The sequence below is a fragment of the Cavia porcellus genome, unplaced genomic scaffold (genome assembly GCF_034190915.1).
Source record: "Cavia porcellus strain 051 isolate PalLab524CR breed Dunkin Hartley unplaced genomic scaffold, mCavPor4.1 scaffold_8, whole genome shotgun sequence".
In the NCBI taxonomy this organism is placed as follows: domain Eukaryota; kingdom Metazoa; phylum Chordata; class Mammalia; order Rodentia; family Caviidae; genus Cavia; species Cavia porcellus.
Window position 1 is genome coordinate 91,923,251 of NW_026947491.1, and position 23,138 is coordinate 91,946,388.

The 23,138-nt window shown below is 54.0% G+C and overlaps 1 protein-coding gene across 4 annotated transcripts in view; it reads left to right on the forward strand.

Moving 5' to 3' along the window:
* Txnrd1 (thioredoxin reductase 1) overlaps positions 1-22,606 on the forward strand; it is a 76,422-nt gene extending 53,816 nt beyond the window's left edge. For all 4 annotated transcript variants that reach the window (XM_013156059.2, XM_003461740.5, XM_004999826.4 and 1 more), the window contains 13 exons: positions 674-799; positions 1,916-1,988; positions 3,028-3,147; positions 7,645-7,787; positions 8,119-8,234; positions 9,037-9,262; positions 11,372-11,464; positions 12,015-12,091; positions 13,369-13,525; positions 15,216-15,323; positions 17,829-17,924; positions 19,937-20,071; positions 21,338-22,606. In XM_013156059.2, the coding sequence (XP_013011513.1) occupies positions 710-799; positions 1,916-1,988; positions 3,028-3,147; positions 7,645-7,787; positions 8,119-8,234; positions 9,037-9,262; positions 11,372-11,464; positions 12,015-12,091; positions 13,369-13,525; positions 15,216-15,323; positions 17,829-17,924; positions 19,937-20,071; positions 21,338-21,400 (1,497 nt within the window). In that variant the 5' untranslated portion in view covers positions 674-709 and the 3' untranslated portion in view covers positions 21,401-22,606. The remainder of the gene's footprint in view (positions 1-673; positions 800-1,915; positions 1,989-3,027; positions 3,148-7,644; positions 7,788-8,118; positions 8,235-9,036; positions 9,263-11,371; positions 11,465-12,014; positions 12,092-13,368; positions 13,526-15,215; positions 15,324-17,828; positions 17,925-19,936; positions 20,072-21,337) is intronic.
* The last annotated feature ends 532 nt before the right edge of the window (positions 22,607-23,138 follow it).

The window sequence follows — 23,138 nt, forward strand, 5'->3', positions numbered from 1 at the left end:
ACTGAAGAGAAGCTAGATAATGAAAGCAGAAACTTAGATCTAACCTTTTGTACTGGTCAGTGGTTTTTCTGAATCTACATTTTCATGCTTCAGTTACAGCGAGTAGAGCACTTAGAGTGCTTGCTGGCTTTAAAACCGCTACGTGAAAGGGTGATGCCCATGTGTGTCCGGCCTCGCCCTGTCTTAGTCCTTCTGCCTTGATTGGAAGAGAAGACGGTGGCTCCATTGAAAACATACTGTACGGGGGTTGTTTTGTTTTTTGTGCTGGGAATCAAGCTCACTGCCTTGCATTTGCCAGGCAGGCGCTAACTCCCTTGGACTATATGCCTGGCTCACATGTTTTTAAAAATCTAATTTAACCTGGTGTTAGAATTCTAGGGAAGAAGGGCTGATAAATTCAGGTTGGGGTTAGGGTGGTTTTGTGCGGTCCAGGCCGTTTGCGTTTAGAAGTGCCATGTGTGTCATGTCGTGCCGAAGGCCTTGGTGGGGTGGCGTAGGGGGCACAGTCCTAAAAGAAAAGCAGGTCCTGACCCACTGGAAGGAGGGTGGCTGTTCTCATTTGTAGTCCAACAGCAATTTATTTTCTTTGAAAATTGATTTTGCTTTAAAGAAAGATTTTCTTACAGAGCTTTTGACATTGCTGTTTTCAAGCCTTTCCATTGCTTGTCTTTAGGTTTCCCAGGAGAGCAAGCTTCAGCAGGCAACAAACATGAACAACTCCCAGGACAGCCTTCCCGAGTCCTACGACTTCGACCTCATCATCATCGGTGGTGGCTCGGGCGGCCTGGCGGCTTCTAAGGCAAGGCTCTGCGTGGGGGTGCAGCCCAGTGCAGTCTTGGTGTCCCGCTAGCTCTCCAGGCGTCCTGGGGTACAGCGGATCTATTGTTGTGTCTTTCACATGGATTAGACAAGACCGATTGAAGTACCACTTAATCCTCCTTTCGGATTGAATTACAGGCTCTTCCTGTACAAGTACACGGTTTGGGGACATATTTTCATCCATTTTAGTTTCATTGATTTTTTTTTTTCAAAGATAAAGATATACGATAATGGTTTGATGTTACACAAACATTTCTACTTTTTTAAAATTAATTATTTATTTAATTGGTACCAGGGATCGAACTCATGACCTTGGACTTGCCAAGCAGGTGCTTATACCATTGAACTAAATCCCCAGCCCATATTTTTCCTTCTTTATAGATACAGTACTAGCCTTGGATTTTCATATTCACAGCCTCTTTTTCTCCCTATAGAAAGATAAACCATTAGATTTCTTAAACTCTGAGATTAAAGGTGACCCATGTCCTCCCGATGGCCTGTGGAGGTCTGGTGACGGTGCACAGAGCTCAGTGATGCTGTGAAGGGAAGGGTCCCCTGCAGAGTGGACAGGCAGTCCTTTTCTCTCCTTAGACGGGTCTGGGAGCCCTGCAGGTGCAGCTTTTGACTGGGCCCTCAGGAAGAACTCAGGAAATCCGACGGTAGCAGAACTGCTTTCCCAGCTGCACTGGAGGAACTGCAGTACCTTTAAAGATGCCTTAGAGGATGCACGTTGCGTCGGGCCTGAGGCTGAGGGACTGGCTTTATCAGCTACTGAATTTGCTTGGAAATGGTCCTTTCAGGTTGCGTAATTTGTTATTTGAGTGGAATTGTGTAAGAGGACTCTAAGGTTTCTAGCTGCATCTAACAGTTTTACAGCTGAAATCTGCTGTCTTTAAAGCCACCCTCACAATTATTCTGGGTGTCTCTGTGATTTTTGCACTGGAGCTAAATTGATCATCATGGTGTCTAGAATTTCCGGGAATTAATAGTTGTTTATGCTTTAGGCATCACAGCTTAATAAAAACAGCATGGATTTTAGCAGCGCATTTCCAGTCTGTGATATTAACTTTTCCCTCATTTTGATATTTTTTTCCAGGAGGCGGCCAAATATGGCAAGAAGGTGATGGTTTTAGATTTTGTCACTCCAACTCCTCTTGGAACCAGATGGGGTGAGCATCTAAAGTGTTTTAAAAGTGTTTTTGAAAAAGCAGGTATTTCCTGGGAATAATACATATGGTTTCTAAAACCCAAATTAATAAAATAAAACTTAAACCAGTGCTATGTATCTGTTCACCTGAGCTTAGTTAAGGTGAACTCAGGTTAATACTGAAAATTTAGGTTCCCCAGCACAGTCAAGGTAGAAGAAACTTTATCCACAATCTATAACTTTAATGTACATGTTTGTGAAATCTGCTCTGTTTGGAGCCTTAATCGAAAATTTAAACTTTTAAGTGTGGTGTTTTAAATCCACCTCTTGGATTCAACAAGGACTGAAATCAGATACCTGAATGGTCAGCTTTTGCTGCTTCGGTTTAATTCTTACTTACATCTTCCACAAATACTTGCTGATCACTTAGAAACGAAAGATGCAGCGGAAAGATTGAATTTTGTGTGTGGTTCCGACCCGTGCACGGCAGCCGTGCCCAGCGGGCAGCTGTGCAGCTGTGCATCCGCTGTGGCTGAGGAGTCAGTGGTGAACAGGGCCGTGTGCAAGCTGAGGGTTTCGCTTTCCACCATCATTTGCCATCAGCCAGTCCAATATGAATTTTTGAATTATGTGAAAATTGTGGAAATCCTTTTTTATTTGTATTTATTTATTTATTTATGTGCTATTTTGTAGTACCAGAGATTGAGCTACAGCCCCAGCCCTTTTAAAATTTTTTTTTTAAATTGTGGAAGAGGGTCTTGCAAAGTTGTCTAGACAGCGCTGGACCATGGAATCTCCTGCCTCAGCCTTCTGGAGCACTAGGATTATAGGCATGTGCTACCATGGTGGTCTGAAATCCACCTTTCTCTTTTGTTTTAGGATTACTACATATTCAGTAGATAAACTCTCTAAACTCCAGAAATTTCGTGAGACTTAGAAATAAGATAACATGAACAGAATCTACCACATTCGACGAGTGTCTTTGCCGAACTGTAGTAATTGTTGACTTTTTCCTTGAGGGCCTGGGAGAGGCTGTAACTGATTTCCCAATGTCCTCCCAGGTCTCGGAGGAACCTGTGTGAACGTGGGCTGCATACCGAAGAAGCTGATGCACCAGGCGGCCCTGCTGGGACAGGCCCTGCAGGACTCACGCAACTACGGCTGGAAGGTGGAGGACGCAGGTACCGGAGTGCACGGCCCTTCCCCTGGTGTGGGGGGTGGGAGCTGGATCTCGCAGGGCATCATTTATTTTTACAAGATGACCACCTTCCTGGGAGGTTGTTTTAGTGGTAGATTTTTTATGGATGAGATCACTGCGGTTACCGGTGTTGGGTACCATCCACATCGTTATGGTCAGAACACCACAGATAGCTCTGCATAGGAGACAGAAGCCTTCTGGTGCCTTCTCCCATCCTGCAGTGTTTGTGGCGGGAAGAAGTACAAATTCCATTTGATTCCTTTGGAAGTCGTTGCATTTTTCTTGCTAGAGAATTCTTTCACTAGCAGTGTGGGCGGTGTGTGCTGAGCAGGAAGAGGAGGAGAGGCTGCCAAGATTTCATTGAATTAAAATACTCCAGAGTGTGCCGAGCACCTGTAGCCCAGCATCCTGTGTCTTTGTCTAAGCTTAGATAAATTATTTATTCAGCTCTTTGCAGGTTTCATTTCCTTTCCCTCACTAGGCCTGCATAATTCCTACTTTTTCCATCGACTCCTGCTGTGTCTTAGCAGCAGACAAAGTCTCCCCGGGACTTGGATGAGAGCATTTGAAGGGCTGTGCCGTGTTTAAAGTCCATGCCCCCAGCAGGCGCTTCCTGAACTCTTCTCACATGGCCTGTGTTCCAAAGTGGGGCGCGGTGTGTGTACGCGTGTGCACAGTGCCTGCCAGGGCTGCTGCCGAGGGAGCAGTTGTGGACTGGAGAGAGGAGTGTCCTGGACTAGGTAAAGCTTTGCTTTATTGCGTTAGGTCTCAGAGGTGGAAGGAAAGTTGAGTATTTTCTGCATGAGGCCAGGGAAACCCTGGGAGAGGGAGAGGCTGCTGCTCCCCGAGTCCCAGCACACGAGGCGCCAAGGGCTCTCCGAGGCTCTTAGAGAGGCAGTGTGTCTCGTCTGCCTCCCTCGCCCCAGAGCAGCGCTAGCGGGACTTTTCTCTCTGACACCAGTGGCCCCGGGGTGCCAAGGGTCATGGGGACCTGGAGAGCGCAGAACCTTGGAACCTGCCTCTCGGGGAGTGACAGGTGGCCGCACAGCCTGCAGGTCCAGGACTCGGCCAAGACCTGCTTTCCCCAAACTTCAGACTGCAGGTGCACAGCGAGGAGCTCAGGCCTTCAAAAACAAGCGGTCTGGAGCTCGAGTAAGCTGAATGGGTCCTTTGGAAGGTCGGTGGGCTCTGCAGTGCTCGGGTTGATCTGTTTCAGTTCTCTCCTGCTTAAGAGTGAGCATGTCTAATGGAGAAGTGAGGTTTGGGATCGCATGGCCGTTGCATGGAAAGCGAGATCATTAGTTCGTGAGGGGGGCTTGTGCAGTTTCAGGCTGTTCCCCGTCACAGCCCGACTCAGGGTATGCACAGAGAACCACGTGCATGTGGGTGCCACTGATGTGATATGACCCTGGACGGGTCAGCTGCCCCTGATTTTTCTGGCTGTCCAAGCTATGATCAAACTGTACAATGAATGTTTACATTTTTTTTTTTTTTTGGTTTGTTTTTGAGATAGTCTCTGTGTAGTTCAGGCTGGCCTTGAGCTCACAGATGTCCTCCTGCCTCAGCCCTGAGTGCTGGGATTACAGGCCTGTGCCACCACACCTGGCTACATTTCTAAAATATTCATAAAAGGCACATTGCCATGAATCTCCTTCAAAATATTTCCTTTGATTTAAACATTCTTATTCCATTGTTCTTGCCATTTGGGGAGCATTTCTGGAAGTCCTTTTTTATGACTGGCTGCCTTTACAAGGTGTGATCAAAATATGGTGAATGTGTTGCTGAATTCCATCCGGTAGAAAGGCAGGCTTGTGAAAAACAGGACATGTGCTGGGCGTGGTGGTGCATGCCTGCAATCCCAGCACTCGGGAGGCTGAAGCAGGAGGATCGTCGTGCGTTTGAGGCCAGCCTGGGCTACATAGCAAGACCCTGTCTCAAAAAAAACTGCATGTGTCTTCACCCACCTTATTCGCTGGACATGGACCGTGTGACCGCTGGCTCTTCCCCAAAGTCCAGTGACTGTGAAAGGGAGATGAGGGGATTCAGCAGCTGTGGCAGGGCAGCAAAAGACTCACACAGGGGCTCCAGAGCTGCCGCAGGAAGAGGCAGGAGCAGTGGCCTGAGCGTCCAGAATGCGGGGTCAGCTCAGGGACCTAGTAGTGTGTCTGAATGGAGACCTCGCTGTGTTTTCCTGTCACACCTGGTAGAGTTGGGGGGAATCCCTGCCTCTCTAGTGCTTTGGGGCCCAAAGTCACCACATGTCCTTGTGTGCGTTCAGCTTTGTCCTTGAGCCCAGGACTAGGGCCTGGCTCTCACAGTGCACAGAGCTCGTGGCGAGGTGCCTGCAGCCCCAGCTGCTGGGAGGTATGAGCCCTTTCTGTCCGGCAGCTCTGAGACCTGGCCACCCGGTCCCTGCAGCCAGGAAGAGGAGAGAGGAGGGCGGAGCCGGGAGGGAGTCACCTGTGTGGGTGACCCCTGGTGACCAGTGTCTTTCAGCTGGGCCTGGCTCCTAATGTCACATTTCACGGTGACCTTGCTCCTTCCAGAAGCTCAGCCTCTGCACTCCACGGGCTGTGGTAGAACATTCTAGATCTCACCATGACAGGCATTGCCAGAAGGCAGGGCAGCCCAGGCCAGAGAGCGGGAGCATAGCACCTGAAGTGGGCGGGACAGAGGCGGCAGTGTGACCCAGGGCCTGGAGTGGCTCGAGTGCTGAGCCACCAGCAGAGTCACACTGGGCGGCGGGGGCGGGGGTGGCCGTCCAGGTGCACCGGGGATGGGGCTTCGGTGGGTCAGGAGAGTCGAGGGCTGGGAACCAGGGAGCTAAGTGGCAAGGGTGCCCCTTAGTCACAGTGACCCGCAGTGACGTGTGTGCGGAACCATCTTACAGCGTAGTACCCGGCCCAGCGGGGAGAACGTGGAAAGTGACTGGGAGATGCTGGCAGCCCGCTGCAGTTCGAGATTGCACAGAGGTGAGCGGGCTGCTGGACCCTTCGTTCCTGCCCCCAGAACCTGTAGCAGGCAGGTAGTGAGCGTTCCTGGTGGGCAGGATGGAAGGGTCAGTCCTGTCCTTGCCCCAGGCTTGCATCCTTACCGCTTGGTTGTTTCTATTGTGAGGCAGAGCTTGGTGAGTTCCTGAGTTCCGCAGGGCTGGAAGCAAAGCTCCTGCCTCAGCCTCCCACAGTGGCGGGATGACAATTCCGCAGGCAGACAGTAGAGTGCAGGGTCTCTTCAGCATCCTGCACCCCTGAGCACCTGGTGCCCTGGACAGCACGGCCACAGTGGCCTCCCAGTCTGACGTGATCTGTTCTGGTTGTCTCCGTTCTAACACTTTGTGTGTTACGATTGCATGAACTGAATGTCCATAATCAGCCCCCTTTTCATGCTGACTGCCGGAGTGGGTGCACAGTGTGGCTCGGCTGCCAACCCGCCGGATCTGCAGCCCGGAACTTGGGGAAGCTGGATTTTCCTGCTTCCAACCACAGATTCCTGGAGCTGTCTTGCGCACACCACCAGGGTGGCGTTTCTCTGTGCCTGATGGTTTGCTCTTGGCTGGTGATCTGTTAACGAGTGAGTGACACAGGCTGATTCTCACCCATGAACATTTTGAAATTCCGTATTTTAGTGACTTGTGATAATCCAAAACTCTTTTGTGAGACGAGAGGTTGGGGGCCCTAAGACAGACACTGGAAATTCTCCAAGTCTTCCTGTGGTGGGCAGATAGGTGTTCTGGCTTCAGGGGGCACACGTGTGTCACACTGCCTCAACCCCACCGACCAGTGTAACCCACCCTAGCTGAACACCACTCTGCACTCGGGAAAACGTTGTTCACCAAAGTTTCTGCAGGCCCAAGGTGACCTTGCTGCCAGATGCTATGGAAACTGCTAGCTCAGTGACCGTGCCTGGCTGCATGGGAGTCTCTTGGAGAATTCATTACAAATACGACCCGAGCAAATGCCACTTCATTTCTAGATACGGGGAGAAGTGTGTGTGCGTTGAGGCTGAGGGTTTCCGGGAAAACTTGTGTTACTTAATCATACGGATGTCTTCCAAAAGCCAAAGAACACTGAAGACAAAGCTGTAGCTTAGGCCGGAGATAGAGCTCAGTGGCAAAAGCGCCTGCCTGGCCAGCGAGGTCCTGAGTCTGGTTCCCAGTACCACAAAAAAAGGAAGAAAGGACAGACGTTTATCTTAGGCATGGTGGCACATACCTGTCATCTCAGCACTCGGGAGGCTGAGTCAGAGGATCATTGCGAGTTCAAGACCAGGCGGGGCTACAAAGTGAGCTGAAGGCCAGCCTGGACTGCATAGTGAGACCCTGCCTCAAAAAGATGAGACCAAAAACAAAGGCACAGGGCCGTGCTCGGCGTGCAGGACTTAGCCCTGCAGACTGGAAAGCTCTGCTCCTGGCTTCCGGGCGAGGGGCGGCCGAGCCCTGGGGTTGCCCGGCAGTCACTGGTGGGTGTCCCGTCTCTTGCAGTGAAGCATGACTGGGAGAAGATGACGGAGGCTGTGCAGAACCACATCGGCTCTCTGAACTGGGGCTACCGCGTCGCCCTGCGGGAGAAGAAGGTGGTCTACGAGAACGCGTACGGCCAGTTCATCGGCCCTCACAGGATTAAGGTCGGCCTCGGTCCTCTGCAGGTTTTTCCTTGCTGCTTTTGGACTTTGGTTCCCGCCGGGGGGAAGACGGTATTTGGAAGTGTTAAAGCGGTGACCCAGACAGGCTGGTGACTTGGCCGTGACGCTTCTGCGAGGCCTTCTGCGGGGGTGGTGGATGGCAGTGCCCTGGGCCAGCTCAGTGGGCTCTGAGCCCCGGCTCCATCGTGACCTTGAGCTATCACCTTGTGACACGACACGGATCAGATAAGACAGTGCACAGAAACTTTTGTTAGTTCTAAGGCTTGGTTCCAAGGAGTGCCTAACCGAAGCTGACACGTTGCTTTCTCTATAGGCAACAAATAATAAGGGCAAAGAAAAAATTTACTCAGCAGAGCGGTTTCTCATTGCCACCGGGGAAAGACCGCGCTACTTGGGCATCCCTGGCGACAAAGAGTTCTGCATTAGCAGGTGAGGAGAGGGCAGGGCAGGGCCGGGAGAAAGCCGTGTGCTTTGCTCTTTTCTCCAAGCCCACTTAGTCTGGTTCTTGAATGTGTCGTACGTGGATGCGGGGTGTACTTGGGGGTTCTGTAAGCGCCCAGCGCTGCACCGACACTGCACCCACAGACGTTTTGGGTAACAAGTGTGGTGCGGGTGCATTTATATTTAGTTTTGCAAAGCTGGGACCACGCTTCTCTTTTATACTTGCAAAGTGGACACGGAGAGGATTAGCGAAGGACATTTCACTTCGGTTTGTCAGACCCTGGTCCCTCCTGCTCAGCGCTGCAGAGGGGCCTCTTGGGCATCACGCTGAGTGACCGCGCAGCTGACTGTTGTGCAGCGGTCTGAAATTACCAGGTCGTTAGCACAGATCGCTGGCCCTCTCGATGATTTTGGCCTGCGAGTTTCTGATTCTGCCGCACATCAGTCTGCTCCTGCCTGCCTCTGCGGTAAAACGGTTTTGTCCTTTGGGCTCACGCAGGGCGGCTCAGATGGAAACCGATGTCACTTCTGTCTTGGGTTGTGGGCTGCTGTAACAAAGCACCGTAACCTGGGTGGCTTCGAAAGCCTTTGCTCCTTCTCCAAAGCCATCGAGTGGCAGAAAGGGAAGAAGCCCTCTGACTTGAGGCTTTCCCGGGACTGTGTGTGCTGTGTGTGGGTAATGAACGGCATGTTCGTAATCCCCGAAGTTTCCCGATCCCCTTAAAGTGACCCGCCTCCTCGGCTGAGGCGTGCTCACACGTGACCTCCTACCCCTCCCCACTGTTTGCAGCGACGATCTCTTCTCCTTGCCTTACTGCCCGGGCAAGACGCTGGTGGTCGGGGCGTCCTACGTGGCTTTGGAGTGTGCCGGGTTCCTGGCCGGCATTGGTTTGGACGTCACCGTTATGGTGCGGTCCATTCTCCTCAGAGGATTCGACCAGGACATGGCCAACAAAATTGGCGAACACATGGAGGAACATGGCATCAAGTTCATAAAGCAGTTCGTGCCAATCAAAGTAAGTGGGGCTGTGTGTGGGGTTCTGTGCTCTTGAGGGAGGGCAAGCTGCGAGCTGGGTAGGTGGTGGGGCGCCCTGTGAGCCCCGGCCCGCGGCTCCTTGCTGGTGTGCACCGATGCACGCACTCGGCTCTTGGGGCAGCCGTGCTCCCTTCCTTTGTCCATGTCCTCTCTGTTTCTTTGCTGTCTAATACTCCCTTAGGCATTGCTTTGCTGTCCGAGTCCCAGAGACTGGAAGATGAATTCACGCCCAGCCCGCTTCCTTTCCCCTGCGTGCATGGTGGCGTGGACCGGTGTGCTGTGTGTAATTCCTGCTTCCCCAGGAGCAGCAGTCTCATTCTGCTAGTGGCTTTTCTGCCCGCTTTTAATCACCTAACCTTTCCCAAGTTGAATCTGCAATTGTGTGGGCGTTGGTGTGTCCAGTGACCGAGTGGACCGCTGCGGGCTCTCTAGGACCAGGGGTTTCCCTCTGTTCCAGGCTGGAAGTGTCGGCTAAGTGGTGCATTTCCCTCCCAGTGAGTTAACGTGGGTTATTTGCGTGGCCGTGGGGCTCAGTGCTGAGAGGTGAGGTGTGGTGTGGGGCTCGCTCTGATCTGGAGTTAGCGCCTTCTTGCTGGTTTCCTGCATGTGACCTAGCGAGAGTTATTGAACGGCTCTGAGCCTTGGCTCTTGGGTGAAGTGAGGAAGACGGGCTTGAGAGTCCGGGAGGATGTGCTAAGTGTCGCCGCAGCACTGGCTGGTGCTGGCATTCCTACGTGAACCTGTCTGTCTCCTACTACCCTTGTGAGCACTGAAGTGGGTTTCGTGGGCATGACCAGTGCTTGGTTATGCTGGCTGTTTTTCAGGGAGTAGAGATGCTCTCTGGGTATTAGGGCTGGGATTAGGAGTCCAAACCTATAACCTATTACATATAAATCATATATAGCAAAAGTATACATGTAAATACATGTGCATTGCAGACAGCAGCTGTATATCTTGGTGCTGTGTTGATAGGAAAGTAACATCCTCCAGTATCAATATGAGAGAGCGCGTGTGTGTGAACTGTGAACCCTTTAACAGCGAGTGGGCAGTGCCGGTATGCCCAGGCTCCTGGGTGTCCGGTGCCCCTCCCGGGCCTTGACCCTTCTGGGCCACAGGTGACTGACTGAGTGTGGGCACGGCCTGGGCGAGGTGGAAGGTGAGCGTGCCAAGGCTCTGTGGGCAGGAGAGAGCAGGCGGCTCCTGGAAGAGCCCAGGACAGGAGAGGCCCCGGCCTGCCCTGCCCTGGAGCCAGAGCTGACTCTCCAGGAGCAGGACGTCTTAACTGAAACAGGATGGCCTGGTGGCACATTCAGACATTCCACCACATAAAACAAAATGGGAATCTGAGCAGGTAGATGTCAAAAATAGTGACCCTTGACGGCGTTTCCAGACCAGAGCGGTTCTATTTGAAAGCTTGAGTGAAAACTTAGGCCATGTTATTCATCTCTCCAGGAGCAGGTTACAGAAATGCCTGCTTGCCTGCTCCCCAGGGAAGGGTGGCTGTGGACCGGAGAAAGTGTCAGTGTGGCCGGGGCCATGTGTCCCCTGGCTGGATCCTGCTCTGCACAGGGCTCAGCCTCTGGTGCTGCACGCTCATAAGCCCGGGCTTGTGCTGCACATACCTGCTTCCCTGCCCACGCAGGCTCGGGACTTCCGAGCTGTTGTTTTCCAGCATCTTCGCTGTCAGTGAGCGCTGGCTGCGCCTGGGCAGGAGGGAATCTCTGGTTTGGGGCAGCAGCAGCCGTGAGCAGTGGCGTGGTTCTGGGTAAATTGTGAGGAAGGGTCCTGAAGCTGCGGCTTGTGGTTTGAATTTAGGAATTCCAGCATCTTCTCTCTTTCTTTCTGCTTTTCTCTCCAAATCCAACTGCCTCAGAGCCGTCCCACACAGGGCCCCCGGCAGATGACACAGGCAGTGAGGACCGGCAAGAGACTTCGGACTCACCTAGCGCCCTGGTCGTGCTAAGGTGGCGACGTGATGGCCCCTTCCAGCCGGGCTCCCTGCATCAGCCTGCAGCAGAGAGATACAAAGGCCGAGCTTACCCTCCCAATAATATCTTTGTTTCAGAGCAAAACTTTGTCACTTTCACAGGTTGAACAAATTGAACCAGGGACCCCAGGCCGCCTGAAGGTGACTGCAAAGTCCACGCACAGCGAGGACATCATCGAGGGAGAGTACAACACAGTAAGGAGCGGCCGGGCACTGGCTCTGGGCATCCGTCCCGGGCTGGGAGGTGGCTGTTTCTGAGCTGCACAGCGCTGGGGGCGGATCTCATGGCTCCTGATGTTACCGTTTTTTGGGACCGAGGGTGGCTGCAGATTCCCTGTGCTCTGATGGAAAACAGCGTTTGTCGGGAGCAGAGAGAAGCCCCAGGAGGTTGGGGGCGCTGCAGCTTGTGCATCCCGTGTCCCTCGTTCGTGTCCCCAGCTTGCCGCTGAGAGGACGACTGGTCCGCCCCGACTGCACCGCCCTTGTCTCTGAGCGAGGCCGCGTTTGCTGCGGTGTCACCCACCCCTGTCCCCGGGAGAGCTGGAAGGGATTTCCGCTGTGTCACGTTCTAAGGGCTTTTTAAAAACTTAAAGCTTTCAATGTGTTTCAACTTTTACATTGTTTTCTAAATGAAAGATTTACCTCCAAGTCTGGAAAATGAACTTAGTTAGCCTGGTAGTTGAAGAACAGGATTAAATGACGCATGCGACGAGGCTGTCTTTACAGCAGGGTTTTCATTTCCCAGGTGTTGCTGGCGATAGGAAGAGATGCTTGTACCAGAAACATCGGCTTAGAGACTGTGGGGGTGAAGATCAATGAGAAGTAAGGAAGAAGTTACCGCGGCGTGCGGCGCTGTTTCAGTCACTGTAACGCCGAGCCGGCCTGGAGTTCGGGGCTGATTTTTGCCAGTGGTGGCATTCCTGTTTCGGGTTTTATCGGTGCCACTCACATTCATAGTTCCTGTTTTGGGTTACTTTTGTTGGTTCTGATATTTATTTTTCCCTCCGTAGTGGGGATTGAACCCCGGGCCTCACTTTTAACCATGTATTGTACAATTCCTTGTAAAAAAAATTTTTTTAACACCAAGTACATTTATTAGAAAGAAGAAAATTACAAAAATATTCTATCTTTCCTTCAGAGAGTAGAGATAAAAGAATAAGACCAAAAACAAATAGAAGAAAATAATAAAGATCAGGAAAGACAATCCCTTACCAAAATGTCAGCATCCCTTTTCATAAAAGTTAACATTTTGATTTTTACATTTCTGTAGAAATATAGAAGATTCAGAATAGTCTAAACAACTTTGATAAAGGAACAAAGTTAGGCCTCTAACCCTCCCCAATCCCACAGCTTACCACAAAGTTACACCAATCATGACAAAATGGCATTGATACGAGACAGACAAACCACCAGAGCACCAATATGCGGTCCCAAAATAGGCCCCACATAGCAGACAGCTGACTTCTGGCAAAGACACAAAAGCAGTTAAGTGGAGAGGGACTGTACCTTCAGTAAATACACAGAACAACTGGATCTCCACAGGCAAACAGCCCAAACCTTACAGCACACCAGAAGTTTCCTAAGACTCGGCTCACAGTGGGTGACGTGAAGGCAGGTGTGGCCGGAGTCCTTGCTCTGGCTGAGGCCACTCCCTGTGGGACAGACACTGGGGCAGGGTGTCGGAGGGAAGGCGGCACCTGCAGAGGTGCTCGGTGAAGGGGGCTCTGCATCTGCTTCGGAGCAGGCCACGGGACGACAGGGGAGGCTGGATCGCACCTTGTTTTTAACTGTCTGAACTCTTGTTTATACACATACACATGTGTGCTGTTTCCTTCCGCCTACTGCGCTAATGAAACTGCGATGCTTACACACGTGTGTCTCACTTCACTGATGAGTGTATTCTCAGGCACGTATCCTTGTAGTCCTCTTACTGATTTTCCAATAACGGCCTGCGTGGTCAGTGAGCATTCTGGTGCCCTGTCGGCCCTGATCGGATGTGTCGCTGCCTCCTGTCCTGCTCAGCCCGGCTCTGTGCGGGCTTCCTCGGGAGGGCCGGGATCGCGGTGGTCTCGGCTCATGCTGCTGGTGGTTATTTGCAGGACTGGAAAAATCCCGGTCACGGACGAGGAGCAGACCAACGTGCCTTACATCTACGCCATTGGCGACATCCTAGAGGGGAAGCTGGAGCTCACCCCCGTGGCCATCCAGGCGGGGCGGCTGCTGGCCCAGCGGCTCTACGGTGGCTCCACCGTCAAGGTGAGCCAGAGCCACCTCAGCCTGCTAAGCCACCGTTGTGTTTCTGCGTGCTGGGATCGGACTCGAGCTATCCCCAGCCCGTTACGTGCATTTGTCTAGACAAGGTCCTGTTAGATCATCGGGGCGGGGCCGAGCTCACAGCCCGCCCGCCGCAGCCTCCAGGGGTTGGATCACAGATGTGTGCTCCGGGTGGCTTTAAGTAGTCCTCTGGGAGGGATGCACGTGGGAAATTTTCAATAATTTCTTTACTGGGCTGGGGATTTAGCTCAGCGGCATAAGCACCTGCCTTGCAAGCAGGCAGTCGTGAGTTCGGTCCCCGGTACCGATAAAAACGAAAAAAAAGACAAAAAAAAAAAAAAAATTTCTTTACTGTGGTCGTGACATGTTAGGTGTGTTTTATGAACTATAAACTGTATGTGTTATTCCGAATAACACACTGAGGCTGCTATGTGTGACCTCCTGTGAGAACTGTTACTTTTGAAGTCACACTAGGAGTGAGAACAGCCTGCTCATACAAACCGTTGCTTCTTTCCACAAGTTTCGTCATTACTGTGGTGTGTATAATTTTCTAAACCTTTGGGGCACCTGTGTAGGCTGTAAAAGGATTTGGAGATTACGTAAAGGTGTGGTACATTCAGGTTTCATTCCAATCCTTTCTTTAAGATTTTTTTGCCCTTGGGATGTGGAACACGCTGTGTGCCATTGCCGATATAGTAAAGTGGTTTTTTCAGAGTCACTCTAGGAGGCTGAACCTCGGTTACAGTGCCCGGGACAAGACGACAAGGAGAATGCGCAGAGCCGTGTTATTTTTTTTTAAACTGCACCGGTTAAAAGACCCCTGTGCCACTTTCCCTGAGTATGGCCATGGGCTCGCCTCAATTGGCCTCGGTAACGAAACTTCCCAGAATGGTGCTGTGTAGGCTGTGATGTGATGAAATGTTCCCCTGACCCGCGCTGTCACTCTGATGGCCGTGTAACAGCACAGTGGGAGTCTGTGTGTCCAGGGCCACTTCCTACTCCTGCGTTCGTAAAGCCACTCGAGTATCGATGAACCCTGCAGGGTGCCCGGCCTTTTCTGCACCCTGCGTGATGAAGGTCACTTGCTGTTACAGTTACAACAGCACGATATTAGGGTTCTGCACTCTGGAGAAGCAGAATTACTGAGCCAAAGGCATGGAGTACTTTTACGGCCCTTCGTATGTATTGTCTAACTGATGGTCCAGACAATTTTGTTAGTTTTTATCGCTAATTAATAGTAGATTGTCAGTATTGGGTGCCCCTATATTGTTTTTTGCTGTTTATTAGAGGACAAAAAGTGGTCATTATTGGTGACCTCATATAGGGGAAGGAAAGAACCGTCGGAGCTGGTGTGGTGGTGCACACCTATAATCCAGCACTCGGGAGGCTGAGGCAAGAGCATCTCTGAGTTCAAGGCCAGCCTGGCCTGCATGGTGAGACTGTCTCAATAAAAAGACCAAAAGGGAAGAAAGAAAGAGCCGTAGGAACCTTTCTATAACCAGGCCTCGGACCCCAGCCAGAGGTTCTCGGCCTTGTCGCTTAAAGTGGAGGTTGGGACTTCGCGCGCTTATGGTTGAAGATTACCTGCTTTCCTCTCCCGGCTCGGGACCCTTTTATTTTGGGGAAACGACCAGTTTTCCTGTCCTAATTCTCGCCCTCTGCTTTGAAACAGTGCGACTATGAGAACGTCCCGACCACGGTGTTCACCCCGCTGGAGTACGGCGCCTGCGGCCTCTCCGAGGAGAAGGCGGTGGAGAGGTTCGGCGAGGACAACGTGGAGGCAAGTGCTCCTGCCTGCCTGCCTGCCTGCCTGTCTGTCTGTCTGTCTGTCCGTCTCCTGTGCTGCTGCTGTTTCCTCAGAATGTCAGAGGCCTTTTCAGCGTGTGGCAGTGTTGGAAAGTAGCGCAGAGCTTCCCCGCACCCAGGACCAGATCCAGGCCTCACCCGGCCATGCATCCCCCGTGTGTTCGTGTCGAGCTGCAGAAGGCTGAGACGGCGCCCCGTGTGCTGCCTCCACTTCATGGGTGCGCGTGTGAGCAGGGCGTTTTCCGGGAACGCCGTGTGCCCCGCTCTCTCGGGAAGTGCACCGACGAAGCGGTTCCGTCTGATTTTCCTTTCATTGTCCAGACTTGTCAGCTGGCCTGGTAAACAGTTCTGCTGTTTATAGCCACAGGTATTGGCTGCGCTTGGTATTAGAACAGAGTTGTTGACACATGAAAAATATTCCCAAAATGAGAGGGGAACTCACACTCAGTGCAGAGCTCTGCTCCGGCCGAGGGAGTGAACTGGCTCCTGCACCCCTTCGCCACCCTGCTGACCTAGCGTGGTCAGGGCGCGTGTGCACAGCCAGCGCTGCAGCCTTTTAAATCATTTGGGAGAAAACCTTCCAGTAAAACCTTTGTATAACCACATTAGTGAAAAACGGCCAATGGTATGACATCAAAGCTTATTTTAAATACTTTTTAATTTTTTCCTGTACTTCTTACTGCTATAGTAGCATGTCATATTTTAATCCACTGGGGACACAGTGACTTTTGGGGGGGTTTTTGATCTTGTTGAGTCAGGGCCTCACTACGCAGTTCAGGCTGGTCTTGGGCTCTCTTTGTAGCCCAGGCTGCTCTTGACCTCACAACGATCCTCCTCCTCAGCCGCCCGAGTGCTGGGATGACAGGCGTGCACCACCACACCTGGCTCACTTTTTTATTGTATACTTTCACTACAAAAAGTTGGAAGAATTAGGAAAACCTCACAAAGGAACTTTATAGAAGAGATAATTGCTGTGCTGTTTTTGCATGTTTCCCTTTAGGCCTTTTTTTTTCCTAAGTAATTTTTTAGGTTGAGCATATGTTAGTCCAGAATGCTTCAGACTGACAGTGTTTCGGGGTTCAGATTTGTTTTTGCTTTTGGAATATTTGCATCTGTGTAACGTATGGCTGTGGTTGCACCAAAACTAAATGAGAAATTGGTTCATCTCACACAGTGTGAGGGGAATCGAAAGCAGTGTTTTTAATGTGCCTGTGTTTGGACTTCAGCTGCCTCGGGTCAGGTGTGGCATTTTCTGCTGATGACCTCTTCCAGGACACTTTTTAAATCCGTGGGTGTGGAGCGTTGTAGTAGGGATGCTCACCCACCCGGGTGTTTGTATTGGGTTTTGGTTTTGTGTAGGTGCAGATACTTGAGTTTTTAAAGTATGATTAAGTTACCTGCAGTTTTTTGCCCCACATCCATCTCAATTTTCCTTCATCCTTTAATTCTCTAAATATGTCATTTTTAAAAAGTGTGTAATAGTAGTTTTTAGGGATAATTTAAGTCCTTGTTAGGTTGTTTATAGTTTTCTACAATTATAAATAGATTAGTGAATACAGGTCATTGTCCATTTTGGTCATTAGTTTGAGGATAGGTTGCCTATAAAAGTTTTTAATTTTAAGTTTCTGCATAGATGTTTTTCTTTTTTTGGTACCAGGGATCCAACTCATGACCTTGCGCTTGCCAGGCAGGCACTTATGCCACTGAGCTACATCCCCGGCCCTAAATTTACCATTTTCATTATGAAAGTACTGTTTGAGTTGAAATTTTGAAAATTTTAAGGGAAGTGAACCCCACTGAGGTTACGTCTGTGACCTAGCAATCGTTAGCAGTTGGAGTAATTTTCTTGCTCTTCCTTATGTAACCCTGGCGATGCTGTGATACCGAGCGGCACGTTTTGTAATGCACATGTGTTACAAGCAGCTTGTACACCACACCGACCCCTGCCGCAGCTATAGCCGTTAGGAGGCGGCGGTGCTGTGTGCTGCCCTGAACTCTCCCTCCTCGTCTCCCCGCAGTGTCCCTGCCAGTGCAGCCTGAGCAGGCAGGGTGGGCTGCAGGCCCTGAGCAGGGCACTTGGGGAACACGGCGCTTGTCTTGTTCCTGGCGCCACTGTTTCTGGCCTAGGTGTCGCTCCTGTCAGGCGACGAGACGGGGCTGAGTTCTTGGCGTTGCTTGTGTTTGAAGGCAGGGCAGCCACACCTGGCTGTTTGCCTCCTTTCGCCCCTTCCCTCCCTCCTTCCCTCCCTCCCTCTCTGCCTCCCTCCCTCCCTCCCAGGCGTGCTGCTGAGATCTGCTCTGCGTGGAGGGACAGTTACGGGAGGAGTTACAGGGAGAGCCTGACAGCGGGCTCTCCAGCCTCCACCTCTGCCCGCACCCGGAGTGTTCCGGGACTCGCGTGGGAGGAGGCCCACTCCTCCAGGACCCACGTGCAGCCTGAGTGTGCTGTGAGTCACGAGCCTGTGCTGTGTCCCCCCAGGTCTACCACAGTTTCTTCTGGCCGTTGGAATGGACAGTTCCATCCAGAGACCTGAACAAATGCTACGCGAAGATCGTGTGTAATCTTCAAGATGACGTAAGTGCAGCCTGCACTGCCTCCTCCCTGGTGACTCGGGCAGTGACCTGAGCGCTTCCCCAGGGCTGGCTCCCGTGGTGAGGATGTCACCCAGGGCAGGCGGCCCATGCACTCTGGGTCTGTGTGTCTGGGAACAGTGGGCAGCACCAAGGGGCAGGAGCGGTGCCAGCGTGAGCCTCAGCAGCTGGCCGCAGAGAGGGCGCCACGGCGGGAGGGCCCTGACAGGCTCCTGTCCGCAGCCACGTGGCCTGGTACCCGCGCCCGCGGGCAGCTGCTTCCCTCCGCAGGGCGAGGGGCTGAATCGGCAGAGCGAGAGCAGGCCCTGGCGCTGCCACCCAGCGGGAAACACGTTGCACACTGTAATCCAGAGCGCGGCTCTCCTCGCACCCGCGGCCCCCTCTCTGTCTCTGTCTCTGTCTTTCTGTGTCTCTCAACATTTAACTGAATCCTTGAAGACGTTTAACTTGCTGGCATATTAACTTTTATTTTGTACCAGGGATTGAACTCACAAGTGCACACTTGCAAGGCAGGCGCTTATGCCGCTGAGCCAAATCCCCGGCCCCCTTATTTTGTCTTTTTTGAGGCAGAGTCTCGCTATGCAGCTCAGGCTGGCCTGGAGCTCACTTTGTAGCCCAGGCTGGTCTCCAACTCCCAAAAGTCCTCCTGCCTCAGCCTCCCGGGTGCTGGGATTACAGGTGTGCCCCCTCGCCCTGCTTCTAGTGTGTGGTCAGTGGCGTCACTACCTGTCTTACGGGAAACAGCCGCAGCCAGGATTTCTCTGCTCTTCTGGTGCTGCTGGCTGTCCCGGGTGTGTGGTCCTGGGTTTTAAGCAGTAATTATTCTGGTTATAGTATCTAAAGTATTCATAAAGGCAGGGAGAGCCCCACTTAGATGCCGGCAACCTTCCCGGCTCTGCGGGTGTGCTGCAGAGCTCGTCCTGTGCGAGGCTGGCCAGCACGGATGCGGTTACAGTAACCTGCATGGCACTGTGCTCCTGGTGCGCACGGCCCACGCGCACTGGGGTCAGCACGCAGAAGTGGGAGGGGCGTTGACCGCTTCCCCTCCACAGCGCTGTAAGGGTGTGCCCGTGCTGCCCCATCGTATCACCGGGAAGGCCAGGCACAGGGAAGTCAGGGGGCTGTGTCCCTCACCTGCCCAACGGGCAGCAGAACTGCAGTTCAGTTCCAGGCCCCGTGGGCCCGGGCTCTGCTCCGGGGTGGGCACGCACCCCTTCACTTCCCTAGATGCAGGGCTTCCCCGATGCAGGACTGCCCTGTTCCTGTCTTTGAAACCTTTTGGGGCGTATCATAGCTAAACTGAGAATGTCATTCTCAGCAGTTAGAACCTCGCCCCTCACCATGTTTAGTTTTAGCTTTCCCAGCACTGCGTAAACCTAGTGTTTCAGTAGTACGTTGCCTGCAGCTGCCCCTGACTGTCCCTCATGGGGTCTGTGGCCGCACTTTGGGGGCAGAGTGGCCCTTCCAGCTGTTTCCAGGAAGCCACCGTCACTTAGGTTCTACTCCCGGGGGCCGGCCCTGCTGGCGTGGTGAGGGGCGGCTCTGGAAAGAAGTCCCTGTCCGAGAGTAGCCTGGCAGGTGCAGCCTGAGCCTGGGCGTTAGAGTTTGTCCAGAATCCTTCCCAGATGTGTTCAGAGTAGCCAGGCGTGGCCTGCTGCTGTCACCGTGTTTAAGGGCCTTCCTAGTACTGAGGGCGCCTTGGGGTAAATGATCCGTTCTATATGTGTGACTGCTCAGGGCCACAGTTACCTTGGCACTGAGACGGAAGGTCTCCTCTGCCCCTGGTGATGCTTTCTGAACACTTGGGCAGTTAAGGAGCGACAAGCGGTTTCCTTCCTGTGTGCCCCTTACCACCCGCAGCATCCCCTGGCACCTCCGCCCCGGCTGGCTGGCTCCTGGCCACCTATGGGGTCGAAGCTCACCATGGCTTCTGCACACCCACCTCCGAAAGGTGCTCAGGCTGAGGCCACTGACCCCACTTTCTGTCCTGTCCAGGAGCGCGTCGTGGGCTTCCACATCCTGGGGCCCAACGCCGGAGAAGTCACCCAGGGCTTCGCGGCCGCCCTCAAGTGCGGGCTGACCAAGAGGCAGCTGGACAGCACCATCGGGATCCACCCTGTCTGCGCAGAGGTAGGTGGCATGTCCTTCCTGGCCCCAGCTGGTAACTCATGTCCTGTTATTCGATGGTTAAAAGAAATAGGAAAGTGATCCCAGAAGCGCCTGCAGTCTTGGCCCCATGCTGTCTCCTCAGTGACCACCTGGGCTTCCTTCCGGCGGTCATCTGGGGACCCACAGGTGAGGCTGGAAGGTGACGCATCAGAGAGGCGGAGGAGACCGTCAAGCCTTGCTGCCAGCAGAGGGACGGGGACCCACGGTGCCCACGCGGAGAGGGGTGGGGAGAGCTGGCTGTGCACCTGCCAGAGTCCACAGTTTGCAGCTGGGCAGCAGATGTGTGGCAGCTGCTTGGGCTCCCCGTAACACCCCTGACGTAGCCTCGAGACTGAGCTCTGTCCTGGACAGCTATGTCAGCTTGGGCCGTGAGGGCGTCTCCGCCCCTTCCTCTGCCTCTGGGGATAAAATGCTTTCATGGCAGTGGATGGCTGGTAGGAAGCTGAGAGTTACAGGCCGCAGACCTGGGTGTGAGGAGGACGACCTTGGCTTTGGGGTGCATCGCTGCAGTTTCCAGATAGGCCCCAGGCTCGTCCCTGGGGTTGCTGGTCTGTGCCACAGGGCCACACCTCCTGCCCCAGGGCAAGTCCCACTGTGGCTCGGTCGCTGCGGGGCCTTGACTCCAGCTCCAGAGTTCAGGGGAAGTGAGGTCCAGTTTGGCAGAAGAGCAGCAAAATAAGTCAGACTTCACGGTGAATTCCAGACCAGCAGGGCTGGAGAGAGGAGCCGGGGCTTCCTGGCCGGGTTGGGCCGGGCCGGGCCGGGCTGGGGTGGGGCAGGCCAGGCGCCTGTTGGTGGCTTAGTGGGGCATGGGTCTCCAGAGACGCGTGCTAGCAGTGCCCTCCAGGCGGCGAGCTGCGGGGCTCCCACTGGCAGCAGAACAGCACGTACCGTCACGCCAGGTGCCGGAAGTGAAAGCACTGGGGACCCCAACGTGGAGAGTGGGGCTCTGAGACAGGAGGGCCTCTGTGCCCTGTGCCGTGTCCCGAGTTTCCCGTGGGCTTGCGTGAGCGTGGACCATGCCCAGGGCAGCTGATCTCATCTCCCCACGCTCACAAGTTCTTCACTGCAGACAGTCTGGGTTTCTTTTCCTGTCATCCAGATGGTCCTGTTCTCGCTGCTGCCAGAGCCCCTGTTTCTCCTGTCACCCACTTTATGAGGTCACCTAAGTGGTTCCCAGCACCCCTGTCTGCCTCTGACGGCTGAATCTGGCCTCTCTCCCCCCAGGTGTTCACCACGCTGTCAGTGACCAAGCGCTCCGGGGCCAGCGTCCTGCAGTCCGGCTGCTGAGGCTAAGCCCCGGTGTGGGTGCTGCCCCCGACTCCGAGCCACCTGCAGGTCCCTTGCCCGGGTCCAAGACGGAGGCACCATCGGTGCCCCGACCATGCCGGGCTCCTCGGATCCCGAGGGTAGGAGGCAGTGGCAGAAGGGGGCAGCGCTGCACCGGGGTTGCACAGACTGGGAGCTGGCGTGCGGCGGCACCGTAGGGTGCGTCCATGAGGTCACCAGCCTCAAGCCCGAGGGTGGGCGGTGACGGATCGCGCCGCGTGGCTCAGCTCAGCCTCTTCTCTGGTTTTCCCCGCTCGACCTCGAGCTGTCTAACGACGGTCGTGTTCGCCTTTTCCCCTGGGGCTTGAAATGCCAGTAGCGAAGACTCAGTCCACAGGCGGTTTCTGTCCAGGCGCAGGTCCGGCCCACGGGGAACCTGCCATGTCGCCGGGGACCGCGCCGTGACTGGCTGGCGGGTCCTGTGCTCCAGGCCTGCCAGGAAGGCCGCCTCGCCCAGCGGCACAGCCCGGGTCCAGCACTGCTCCAGCTGGACATGCGAGCCGCCGGTCCTCTGTGCGTCTTTCTCTTCTTTTCGGAGGCAGCCGTCTTCCTGCGCCAGCGCGTAAAGCCCTGAGAGGTCGGAAGGCAGCCGTCCGTGTCCTAAGTTATTGTTTCTGAACACAGGTGGATGTGAAGGATTTTTACTCAGAAGCAGGAGCTTTTGACCTTTTCTGTTGAATGGGCGACAGCGGTTGGCGGGGATTGGGCAGGGTGCACTGCTGGTGCTGCCCACACCTTCGGGTGGACACCTCTGTCCTCGCTGGGCCGGGGACTTCAGGCCCCTCTGCCACCTCTACCACCTGCGACACCAGTGGTGGCTTGAGTCCATTTCTGGGCCACCTCAGGGACCCCTGAGTCCACTGGTACCCTGTCCACCTGCTGCTGTGACGGAGGTGCAGGCAGGTAGCCTGGCAGGCGGCGGTGTTGATTCACTGCTGATTTGCAAGAGTGTTTGCCCGCCTGCTGGCGTCCAGCACAGAAAAGCGGGTGGCAGCCGATCACCCTGGGCTCCTCTGGGCCGGTGCTGTCCACGTGGAGGACCCTGCTTCACACACTGTCCTGTCCCCTCTGTCATCACCCACTGTACTGTGACTCCTGAAATTCCTTGTATTTTTTTATTACACATCTTTGAAAAAACCCAGGAACCATTAAAAGGCGTTCATACCCTCCTGTGTGCCTTCTTTCAGATTGGGGCTGGGCTCTTGGGGTCCTCGTGCTGACAGTGGATGGGGCGCTGGCAGCCCCAGTCTCTGGGGATCCAGGGCCGGGCATGCAGGTGCAGAGCACAGGGAAGGCTGTGCACCGCGCCCCCCAGGTCTCCCCAGCTGTGTTTCTGTCACCCCCCGTCTGAAGCTGCTCGGGGGCAGGAGGCCGGGTGCTGCACAGACACCCTCCCGGGTGCAGGGGCAGGTGCTGGGGAGCGGCCGTGCACCCCGCACATGTCTGAGCTCCAGCCCTGGCCGCCTACTCCCCCCATACCCATCCCCTCTGGGGGTGGCATGGGTGCCTAGTACCTCAGCTGCGCGGCCAGCCTCCCCCCGCCACTGTGCCCCCACCCCTGCGGGCCAGCGGGGCGGGCAGTGTGCTGGGGTCGGGCCCATGCAGGGCCTTCACACTGGGCCTCAGCCCCCCGCCTTTGTTGTTCAGTTTAAGACAGTTTTGGCCAAGCAGCTAAGATGCCCGGGCTAGGCTGGCACTT